Source organism: Cetorhinus maximus, chromosome 6 (genome assembly GCF_964194155.1).
Source record: "Cetorhinus maximus chromosome 6, sCetMax3.hap1.1, whole genome shotgun sequence".
Taxonomy (NCBI): Eukaryota; Metazoa; Chordata; class Chondrichthyes; order Lamniformes; family Cetorhinidae; genus Cetorhinus; species Cetorhinus maximus.
In genome coordinates, this window is record NC_135884.1 from 74,865,635 (window position 1) to 74,877,899 (window position 12,265).

The 12,265-nt window shown below is 42.6% G+C and overlaps 1 protein-coding gene across 3 annotated transcripts in view; it reads left to right on the plus strand.

The window, feature by feature from the left end:
• cacna2d2a (calcium channel, voltage-dependent, alpha 2/delta subunit 2a) overlaps positions 1 to 12,265 on the plus strand; it is a 991,061-nt gene that overhangs the window by 69,920 nt on the left and 908,876 nt on the right. For all 3 annotated transcript variants that reach the window (XM_078543862.1, XM_078543864.1, XM_078543863.1), the window contains exon 2: positions 7,550 to 7,631. In XM_078543862.1, coding sequence (XP_078399988.1) covers positions 7,550 to 7,631 — 82 coding nt within the window. The remainder of the gene's footprint in view (positions 1 to 7,549; positions 7,632 to 12,265) is intronic.

Consider the following 12,265-nt stretch of genomic DNA (forward strand, 5'->3'; position numbering starts at 1 on the left):
AAGGGCAGTGGTTAGATTTTCTCTTGTTGGAGATGGTCATTACATGGCACTTGTGTGGCACGAATGTTACTGTCACTTATCAGCCCAAACCTGACTGTTGTCCAGGTCTTGTTGCGTACAGGTAGGGACTGCTTTGTTATCTGAGAAGGTTGGTACTAACTGGATTGGCAGCTAGAAGTTGACCAGAGCTTTGTGTTCATAAGGTGTGCAATTTTAGTTCAATAACAAAATAATGTTGAGAAAAATAGAATCTGCCCAGAGATGTATAGACTGCTCATCTTAACATTGTAGTCAGAAAGATACTGGAATCCCTGCCAGAAGAGAAAATAGAGAAACATCTAGAAATCAAAAATATAATAACGAATGATCTAATCTGTGCAACCAGGGTATGGCAACCATCTCATCACTCTAAACTCACACACTCAAGCCTATCACACATTCCCTGGCATCTCACTCACTGCCAGCTCAAGGGACATCACCGCTCTCTCTTTCACACATACCCACACGTATACATCTGGCCTCATCTGCTCTGGAGACTGCCTCCTCAGCCCTCACCATCTTGAAGCCATTTGTACAGATCAACTTGTGCCCCCACACAAAACCTGGGATACCCTCCTTCCCCAGTACAGCCCTCACCCTGCAGCCATAGAAAGCCACCCCTTTATGGTTGATCTGGTAGGTAGAGACCTGCCCGTGAGCCCTCTAAAAATGCTGTGGTGCTGCCTGTGAAGCCTGGTGCTGATGACTGCAAGTGCTGCCCGATGCAAGATAGGCAAACAAACCTCGAAGTCCCAAGTGAAGTGCAGTTCGCCAGGTGCATGTCAGTCATGTGGGTGGGCGATCCAGCGTGGGGGCATGAGTCCGCCGGGCTAGCCTTAGTATGATATGCAGGTGTATTACAGTGAGGTTCCCAACATCCGATGGCAGGTAACGTGGCCCGCCATCAACAGGCTGAGCAGACGATCGCAAACTGGTTTCATGACACCGTGAAACCGATTTTTGGCTTTCTTGCCATATTGTCTGCTCACACCGCCGAGCACGCCCAACGCCAGCGGGCATGGAAAAATCCGCCCAAAGTCTGTTGTCACTCTTTTTCTCTCTTCACAGATGCTGCTTGACTTGCTGAGTACTTCCAGGATTTTCTGTTTTTATTTCTGATTTTCAGTATCCACAGTATATTGCTTTTCTCTTGTTGCTTTACTGTGATCTACAACATGGTGTTGCAAGAACCACCAAGGGAAAAACAATAAAGAAAATAGAATAAATGTGAAAGACCAAAAGACATCTCAGAGGCTGTTACCACACCTTGTGGGGAGAATTGTGATCTGTATCCTCTCTCTACCTCTCATTCTTAGAGCTGGGATTTAATAACCTCACAGCACATTTTGTAAGAGTTCCTGCCAAGTGCATCTGTAATCTGTTCCACACCTGTTAGGGAACACATTCCTAATTTTCAATTTTCTCAAAACACAAAACCCTAACCTAAAATGACACACTATTCACTTTCTATTACATTCATCATCCTTCTTCTAAAAATCCAACCATTAGCTGCACCTCAGGCAGGAACAGAAGTTAATTTTTCAGCTGTAACTTTTGGAAGAGTGTAAATAACTAATCACTGAGATGGCCATCTCAAAACGTTAAGCTGAGATTGCTTGTGAAGACCTTCAGTCATGCACATTTGGGGCTCACTGCAGGTAGCACCATTTATGCTTCAGTATTTCAATGCTTTGTCCAGCAGAATTGTAGATCAAATTTTTGCTGGGTCTACAAATCTGCTTCTATCTGGTTATTTTGCCAATTACCTCAAATTTGCGTCCTCTGGTTACTGAGTTTTCTGCCACCAGAAACATTTTCTCCTCATTTACTTAATCAATACCCTTTGCGATTTTGAATACCTCTATTAAATCTCCCTTTTCTTTGCACTAAGGACAACCCCAGCTTTTCTCGTCTCCTCATTTAACTTAAGTTCCACATCCCTGGTACCATTATAAATGTGGCTATCAGAATTTAAATGTAAAAAGTGGAAAGAACTTGTATACAAATGCAAGATTTTTTAGTAGTCTATAGGTAAATAACCATTCTAGTTGGTAAAGGCGTCTTTCAGTGGAGTACTATGCCGCTACAGACATGGTGGTTCCAGGTTCAGATCTTGGACTATCAGCACCCATGGCACCAGACCTCATCAAGAATCAGCACCTTCATTGAGGGAATGAGGAAAATTGGGAAACAAAACTAAGTGAGTGTTGACATGACTTTTCATAAAGTGTATTAAAATCTAAGTGAAAAATTAATTTGAAGATTTGAAATTATAGTGTATATACTTGAAAAACCAAAATGCAAAATAAAGCTGCAGTAACCTAATAAGTAATCTTGAATGCACACTTACCTTGTGCTGCACTCACTGCTTTTCCATACGCCTCCTTGAATATGACAGCTGCAGGTACTCCAAAAGAAAAACCTGTCTCTGGCCTCTGATCATTGGCCAATTCCTTTCTACCTGGAAGTACTTCCATTGGCCTTGAAATTCTCCATTGAAATTTTATTTTCACTGTAACTCCTGATGTCGATTGGCCAGGTGCTAGGAACACAGAATGGACAGCTAGCTGACTGCAAGACAGAAAGCAGAGAAAGGGATAAGGGGTACCTGTTCAGAGTAGCGAAAGATGGGAAGTAATGTTCCACAAGAATCTGTGCTGGGACCACTAATTCAAAATTTATATCAATGATTTAGTCTTTGGAATCAAAGACACAAATTCTAAATGTGTGGATGACACCAAATTGAGGGGATAGTCAAAACTCAGGAGGCCTGCAACAAGAAGATATTAATAAACTACCAGAATGAGCATATAATTGGCAAATTAATTTCAACTTGGAATGATGTGGGAATTATAATTTGGTAATTACTTGGGTACAAAGTTACAAAGGGATCTGGGATTACAAATACACAAATTGCTGAAATTAGTGACACGGCTCAGTCAGGTCATAAAGAAAGCAAGCCTAGACTTGGGTTTATTCCTGGAGCGATAGAATTGAAAAATAATGAAGTTATGCTAAATTTGTATTAAGACCATAAGATGTAGGAGCAGAAGTAGGCCATTAGGCCCATCGAGTCTGCTCTGCCATTCAGTGAGATCATGGCTGATCTGATAATCCTCAACTCTGCTTTCTTGCCTTTTGCCCATAACCCTTGATTACTGATTAAAAGTCTATCTATCTTTGCCTTGAATATACTTAACGATCCAGCTTCTACAGCCATCTGCGGGAAAGAATTCCACAAATTAACTACCCTCCTCATCTCTGTTTAAATTGGGCGACCCTTTACTCTGAGATTATGCCCTCTGGTCCCAGACTCTCCCACAAGGGGAAACAACCTCTCAGTATCTACCCTGTCAAGCCCCATAAGAATCTTATATGTTTCAATAAGGTCGCCTCACATTCTTCTAAACCCCTATGAGTACAGGCCCAACCTTCTCAACCTCTGCTCATAAGAAAATCCCTGGGTTCAACCTAGTGAACCTTCTCTGGACTGCCTCCAATGCCAGTATATCTTTCCTTAGATAAGGGGACCAAAACTGTTCACAGTATTCTAGGTGTGGTCTAACTAGTGCCTTGTATAGTTTTAGCAAGACTTCCCTATTTTTATACTCCATTCCCTTTGAAATAAAGGCCAACATTCCATTTGCCTTCCCTATTACCTGTTGAACTTGTATGCTAGCTTTTTGGGATTCATGCACAAGGACTCCCAAATCCCTCTATGCTGCAGCCTTCTGCAGTCTTTCTCCATTTTAATAATATTCAGCTTCTCTATTCTTCCTGCCAAAGTGCATAACCTCACATTTTCCCACATTATATTCCATCTGCCATTGAAGATTGGCTAGACCACACTGTTGCAGTTCTGGTCACCATATTATGAAAGAGGCACTGGCAAAAATATTTGCAAGAATGATACCAAAACTGTGAAGTTGTATCTGTCAGGAAAGGATGAACAGACTGAGTATCAAGGCTGAGGGGCAGAGGGGTGACTTGATAGATGTCTTTAAAATTGTGACCGTTTTTAGTGGAATTTGTTACCACAGGGAGTGGTTGAGGTGAATATGATAGGTGTATTTAAGGGAAGCTGGAGAAGCATAGGAAGGAGAAGGGAATGTAGTGCTCTGCCACTGGTTAGATGAGGAAGAATGGGAGGAGGCTTGAGTAGATGATGAATGGGGGTACGGATAGGTTGGGCTGAATGGCCTTTTTATGTTGTATGTTCTATGCACTTAAGCTCCTATGACGCCATTGTTGCCTCTATCGGGGATTCCCAAACCTTGGCTCTTACCACCTGCAGCTAGGTTTTCTAGTCTTCCTTTACTTGCAGTATGTCCCTACAGAACCAGAGAGAGAAATCATGGGCCCTGGTGCCTCTCCTGTTTCTGGGTTCCTTATTCCCTACCACCCACTTATTTTTTCCCCCCTTCAAGATTCACCAATCAATTACAGAAAGGTGCTTGTAAAATGATGACATCCATTGTTGGTATCTGGTTATAAATATGATCCGATATATATGCAGCATGTTTCATTAATATTAAGAGCAGCAACGATATAGTGCAGTGTTAGTTTGTGTGCGTCCTATAGTTAATCCCACTATGACCATTAAACAAACCAGAGTACAAATTTTACGTTAACAGTATCATGCAATATTGTTAATTTGGCAGGAAAATATCCCTTAGTTATTTAAAACACTGATTTCAGTGACTGCCTCAGCCCTCATTAACATGTCCTGCACATTGCACCATATGGGCACAGTGACAGTAAATTTATTTTGGGGGAAAGATTCAACCCAGATAAATTGCACAAGATCTTTTTTCCATTTTGTAGAAGTAGAAGAAAACATTCCCACCCTTAACCCCCCACTTCCACACCCAACTTCCTCCCACCCTCTCCTCCAACCTCCCCCCACACGTCTCTCAAACCTCCCTCTCCCCACCCTCTTCAACCTCCCCCTCCCCACCCCCAACCCACCCAACCTCCCGCCCACACTCCTCCCTAGCCTCCCCCCTCACTTCCCCAACCTCCTTGCAACCATCCCCAAATACCCTAACCACACCTCAACACCCCACACACACACAGCATCCAATTGGTTCTAAAATTACAGAGATTTCACTTACCATTATTGCCAGGTGCAATCTCATGACGGTTGCTGTGCTGCTGCTTCTCAACTTCAGGAAGCTTTGTGGTATTCTGGCAGGTTTTTTCAAAAACAATTGGAACCATGAAGCTGCTGGAAGGTTGGAAGCAGCAGCACAACAACTAGTAAAACTGACCTGAAAGAATGGCTTTAAAAAAACGCAACTGAGAGCCTGGCAGTTGCAATGCCTTTTAGGTTGGTCTTTCAGGTTTGAAGCTGACTGCTCAATTTGAATGACTTGAGAACTCCGACTAAAACACTGAGCCCAGGCCTCCCCTAGCCCCCGGGCCCCAGTGTTTTGGCCCCGTCTGCACCTCCCTCTCACTGGCCCTGGTCCCTATGGAGAGATGGTGCACTCATAGATAGGCAAACAGTAACTCTCTTGTGTGGATTTGTCAGTAGGCTGGCTTGTAGACTTTTAGGCATGAAAAGGTGTTCAGCAAGGGAAATTGACGGGGTTAAACTGTTTATACTTCAATGCAAGGAGTATTATAAACAAGGTTAAGGGCACAGGTAGACACATGGCAGCAGGATGTCATTGCTATAACGGAGGCCTGGCTAAAGGAGGGACAAAACTGGCAGTTAAATATCCCTGGTTATAGAGTCTTCAGACATGATAGAGTAGGGGATAAAAAACGAGGGGGGTGTAGCACTAATGGTTAAAGAATCAATTCCAGTTGTGAGAAGGAATAATATCATAAACGGGTCAACAAACGAGGCTTTATGGATTGAGCTTAGAAATAAAAAAGGGGCAGCCACACGACTGGGAGTATACTGCAGACCCCCAAATAGTGAAAGGGAGATAGAAGAACAAATATGTAGGCAAATTTCTGCTTGTAAGAACAAGAGGGCAATAATAGTAGGGGACTTCAACTATCCTAATATCAACTTGGATTCAAACAATATAAGGGGCACTGAGGGAGAAAAATTCATGCAGTGTGTCTAGGAAAAATTTTTCAACCAATTAGTGACAAACCCAATGAGAGGAGATGCAATTCTAGACCTAGTCTTGGGGAACGAAGAAGGGCAAGTGGGTGAAGTGACAGTTGGCGACCATATCGGGGACAGTGATCACAATTCAGTTAGATTTAGCATTACCATGGAAAAGGACAGAAATAAGGCAGGAGTAAAAGTCTTGAACTGGGGGAAGGCAAATTTTGCTGAAATGAGAAGGGACTTGGCTGAGATGGACTAGACAGCACTGCTGGAGGATAAAACAGTGGAAAACCATTGTGAAGCACTAAAAAGCGAGATCCTAATTGTACAAAGTAGACATGTCCCCTACAAAAATAAGAGTGGTACTGCCAAATCTAGACCTCCCTGGTTGTCTAGAGGAATACAGGGGAAGATCAAACAGAAAAAGAAAGCGTACGATAGGCACAAAGAACTAAGCACTGCAGACAGCCTAGACAAATATAGGAAGTGCAGGGACGAAGTAAAAAAGAAAATAAGGAAATCAAAGAAAGGGTATTAAAAAAGATTAGCAAGTAAAGTTAAAGATAACCCAAAGATGTTTTACCAATACATTAATGCTAAAGGATTAGTTAAGGAAAAAGTAGGACCTATCAGAGATGAAGATGGAAACTTGTGTGTAGATGCAGATGCTGTGGGAAGGGTTTTGAATGAATATTTTGTCTCCGTGTTTACAAAGGAAAGGGAGGATGTAGATATAGTAGTCCAGGAGGAACACTGCGAAATATTGGATGGGATAGTCATAGAGAGAGAGGAAGTACTCGAAGGGTTCATAGATTCAAGATAAGTGGCAGAAGGTGTAGGGGGGACATGAGGAAGAACTTTTTTACGCAGAGGGTAGTGGGTGGTCTGGAATTCACTGCCCAAGTTGGTGGTAGATGCAGAAACTCTAAACTCTTTTAAAAAGTACCTGGATCTGCACCTTAAGTGCTGTAAGCTGCAGGGCTATGGGCCGGGTGCAGGAAGGTGGGATTAGAAAGGGCACCTGGGTGTCCTCGGGCTGGCATGGACGAGATGGGCCGAATGGCCTCCTTCTGTGCTGTAACTTTTCTATGGTTCTATGTATGTTCGGCAGTGACTGAGCTCTCAAATAATAGCAGTGTTTCAGTTAATGTGCTTTATCGTATGGGAGTGAGTTGACTCAAATTGTTGTGTGTCATGCTGCCTGAGGTTAGTTGTATTGTGATTGAGTTTTATTATTTGGCCACTATCGTGAGTGGTCGTATTGTGAGGCTGAATTAATGCTGAGGTTTGGCGGTTCTTAGAGTATGGTTCTGAAAAAAAGACACTAAAGCACGAAAAATCACCACCTTTCCCCTGAAAAACTGAAGGATTCTTACATTGCCAGGTTATAGTGCTTTGCATAATTAGATTCTTAGTCATTGCAACTTTCTCTTTTCTTAGGATTCAGTACTGGGCTGGGAGGATTGAACAGGAGCTTGATCAAGTAGTCCGACAAGTCAGTGGGATTCAACAGCTTAAAGCGGTAAGTGTTACAAATTTAACACCTGTATTGCGATTTACTAAGGTTGTGAAAAGCATCATTTAAATGCTAGTCTTTTTTTCTTCGTATTGACTGGCATGTTGGGTACTGTGCTTTGGCTGGAATATCAAGTTACGTGTATTGGTTGGCATGTCGGGTACTGAGTGTTGGCTCTGACATGATAACAGATCTTCAGTTTTGGCTAGTGTGACAGTTTTTGTGTGTCACTTCAGCATATGGCAGATACACTGTGATTGCATAATTAGTGAACATTAACTTAAATAACCTCTGGTACTTAAGTCTTTCAGATTTAAATTGTGCCCTTTCTGCAGTGAAATACAGTTCATCCCCGAGTCTCTCCTCTGAACTAAAAGCCCTGAATCCCAGAATCATCACTGTTTTTCTCAGATCTCTTTCTAATATATTTTTGTCCTTTCAATGGCAAGATGCCCAAAATTTCTTAATACACCAGCTTCACCTGAATCATAGCTATTGATATGTAAATGTGAATAGATACAGTTGAATGGTCAGAAATCACGCCCAGATCGTTATCCTCTATTGTTAATGAAACAGAGTTAGGAATGATTCCTGACCATTTGCTGAAGGTATTCAGCTCAAGACTTGTATCATGGACACATTCATGCTTCATATTCCAATGTGCATTTATATATCTACTTAAACATCCATCTGCCATTCCTCGGTTTATTTGCTTAATTGGTTGCGAACCTATTAACTGACTTGCACTGCTTACCTGGCCAATATACTTGATTTAACATGATTAACAAATGTTTCAAGCTTACCAGAAGCCACCGCTTCTGTAGTTACTTTTAAAACAGATCCTGTAGAACGCTGCTGCTATTTCCCATACAGTGCAATAAAAGGCAGAGAGAGATGTGAAATGGACAAGCCTCTTTTTGATCATGTTGGCTAAATTTCAGAGGCAATGATCATCTAAGGAACTTTATCAAATATTTTCTATGTATTCTCATCAGTTATATTCACTGGTTCACATTGCATTGTCCCAGGTGATGCCAGCAGGTGATACAGTGATAGAGATGTCTGAGTCTGCACTGTCTGTACTGGAGTGCTGTTTTGGGCTGCTGTAGAATGCTTAATTTGGAGTTTGGTGACTGAGGGAGTTTAAGAGTTAAATTAGATATTAATTAATTTAACATTAATGTGTATTCTTTCTTTAACTTAGCAATTAACTAAAAGTTGCTGTTAGGGTTGGAAGAAGGTGAGTTTTAATCCAGCCTTAAAACAGGGCTCATACAGGCTCTGCTTGCAGCTGCAACTAGTTAATTAGATAATTGGCTTAATCAGGTTTTCAGATGCTAGGTTCAGAGAGTATAAAAGTAGGTTATCTTACAGTGCTGACTTTGTCTGCACTGGAGTGCTGTTTTGTGCTGCAATAGAATGCTTCACTTGGAGTTTGGTGACTGAGGGAGTTCAGGGAGGAAGTGCTCCTTTCCTTTTCCACATTTCCTCAAAAAGAAGAGCAATGACCTTGGTAAGTAGGACCTAGTGAGTGAATTAGAAAAGTGCAATATTTTTAAACAAGTTGCTATGCTTGGATTTAACTGAGAAGTGCCAGGAATAAGGGAAACTTAGGGCCAATATAATAAAGTAACATAACTAATCCAAAGTAGAATAAAGTTAACATAAGGGAAGTAGTGTTAAGACATGGCAGGGCAGCTCAGTCAAGTGGAATGCATGTCCTGTAATATGTGCGAAGACATGGATGCTACTGGTGTCCTAGATGAGCACATGTGCAGGAAGTATTGCCAGCTGCTGAAATCTGAGCTCTGGGTTTCAGAGCTCAAGCGGCGGCTGGAGTCACTGCGGCGCATCCACGAGGCTGAGAATTATATGGATAGCACGTTGAGAGGCGGCCACACAGCAGCTTAAGGGCTTAGAGACAGAGAGGGAATGGGTGACCACCAGACAGTCCAAGAAAAGTAGGAAGTTAGTGCAGGAGTCCCCTGGGGTTACGCTCTGTTTTGGAAGCTGGGGGGGCATTGGTTCTTCAGAGGAGTGCAGTCATAGCCAAGTTTGTGGCACCACGAATGGCTCGGCTGTACAGGAGGGGAGGAAGAAGAAAGGAAGAGCAGTAGTGATAGGGGATTCATTGGTTAAAGGAACAGACAGGTATTTATATGTCTGTAGACGTGACTCCGGGAAGGTATGTTGCCTCTCTGGTGCCAGGATCAAGGATGTCACAGAGCGGCTGCAGGACGTTCTTCTGGGGGAGGGTGAACAGCCAGTGGTCATGGTCCACGTTGGTACCAATGACATAGGTAGGAAGGAGGATGTGGTCCTGTGATCAGAATTTAGGGAGCTAGGTAGAAAATTAGCAAGCAGGACCTCAAATGTAGTAATCTCCAGATTACTCCCAGTGCCATGTGCAAGTGACTACAGAAATAGGAGGATAAGGCAGATGAATGCGTGGCTAGAAAGATGGTGCAGGAGGGAGGGTTTTACATTCCTGGGACACTGGGACTGGCTCTGGGGGAGATGGCACCTGTACAAGCCATACAGGTTGCACCTGAACAGAGCTGGGACTGAGTTCCTTGCGGGGCATTTTGCTAGTGCTGTTGGGAGGGCTTTAAACTAACTCGGCATGGGTGTGGGAACCAGGAGAGAATGATAGAGAGGAATACCAGGGTGTACACAATACTGGGAGAGACAGATAACATTAGAATAGAGAATAGTAAGTTAATAGGTGGAGTTGGGGCGGGGGAGAAAGTAACAAAATCTAAATCAGGGTTAGTATGCATGTATGTGAATAAGATTGGGGAGTTACAGGTGCAGGTGTGGAAATATGATGTTGTGGTGATAACAGAGACCTGGCTCAAGGAAGGGCAGAATTGGGTGTTAAATATTCCTGGGTACTAGGTATTCAGAAAAGATAGGAAAGGAGGAGGGGTGGCGGTTTGGTTAAGGAGAGCTTTGCAGTGCTGGAGAAAGAGGATGTCCCAGAGGGTTCAAGGACAGAAACAATTTTGCTAAAAAAGAGGTAAAGACCAAAAAGGGTGCAATTACATTGCTCGGTGTAGTCTATAGACTGCCAAATGGTGAGAAGGAAGTAGAAGAACAAATCAGCAGGGAAATTACAGAGAGATGCAGGCATTATAGAGTAGTTATAATGAGGGATTTTAATTACCCAAATGTAGATGGGGACAGTGGTAGTGCAAAGGGTGGAGAGGGGCAAAAGTTCCTAGATTGTGTTCGGGAAAATTTTCTAGAGCAGCATATGTCCAATCCAACAAGAAAAGATGCACTCTGTTGGACCTGGTTCTTGGAAATGAGGTGGGCCAAGTAGATCAAGTGTCAGTGGGAGAACATTTAGGAGACAGCAACCAAATAGAAAAGGATGATAGACAACCCAGAGTAAGAATAATTAACTAGACAAGGGCTGACTTCGATGGGGCAAGAACGGAGATGAGCCAGATAGACTGGAACGAAAGATTGGCAGGAAAAGCTGCAGCTGAACAATGGGCTACCTTCAAAAAAGAATTGGTTTGGGCACAGTCAAGGTATATTCCATTGGAAGGGAATGGTAGGGCAAACAAATCAAGAGCTTCCTGGATGAAAAAGGAGATAGAAATTAAGATAAAGAAGAAAAATTGTGCTTATGACAGGCGTCAGGTAGAAATTACAATTGAGAACCAAGAGGAATACAGAAGGTTCAGAGGCGAGGTGAAAAAGCATATTAGAGAAGCAAAGAGGGATTATGAGAAAAGACTGGTAGCCAACATAAAGGGGAATTCCAAAGTCTTCTATAGGCAATGAATGGTAAAAGGGTGGTAAAAGGAGGAATACGGCATGGCTGAGGTATTAAATGTATACTTTACATCCGTTTTTACCAAGGAGGTAGATGCTACCCAGACCATGATGACAGACGAGGAAACTCTGTCAGTAGAATGGTTCAAAATTGATAAGGAGGAAGTGTTGGAAATAGACTGTCGGCATTTAAAGTTGACAAAGCACTGGGACCGGATGAGATGCGTCCAAGGATATTGAAGGAATTGAGAGTAGAAATTGCAGGGGTACTGGCCATAATTTTTCAATCTTCCCTAGACTTAGGGGAGGTGTGAGAGGACTAGAGAATTGCAAGAATTATGTCCTTGTTCAAAAAAGGTTGTAAGGATAAGCCCAACAATTACAGACCAGTCAGTTTAACTTCATTGGTGGGCAAGATTCTAGAAACAATTATCTGGTATAGAATTAGTAGTCACATGGAAAAATATGGGTTGATAAGGAAGAGCCAACATAGATTTCTAAAGGGGAAATCGTGTTTAACTAACTTGCTGGAGTTTCTTGAAGAGGTAACAGAAAAGGTCGATGAGGGTAATGCTGTTGATGTGATGTACGTGAACTTTCAAAAGGCATTTGATATAGTGCCACACAACAAACTTGTGAAAAAGGTTATTGCTCATGGAATCAGTAGCAACGTGGATACAAATTTTGGCTGAGAAATAGGAAGCAGAGGAGTAATGGTCAATGGATCTTTCTCGGGCTGGAGGAAGGTTTGTAGTGGAGTTCCCTAGGGGGTCAGTATTGGGACCCTTGCTTTTCCTGATATATATTGGTGATCTAGATCTTGGTGTGCAGGGGACAACTTCGAAGTTTGTGGA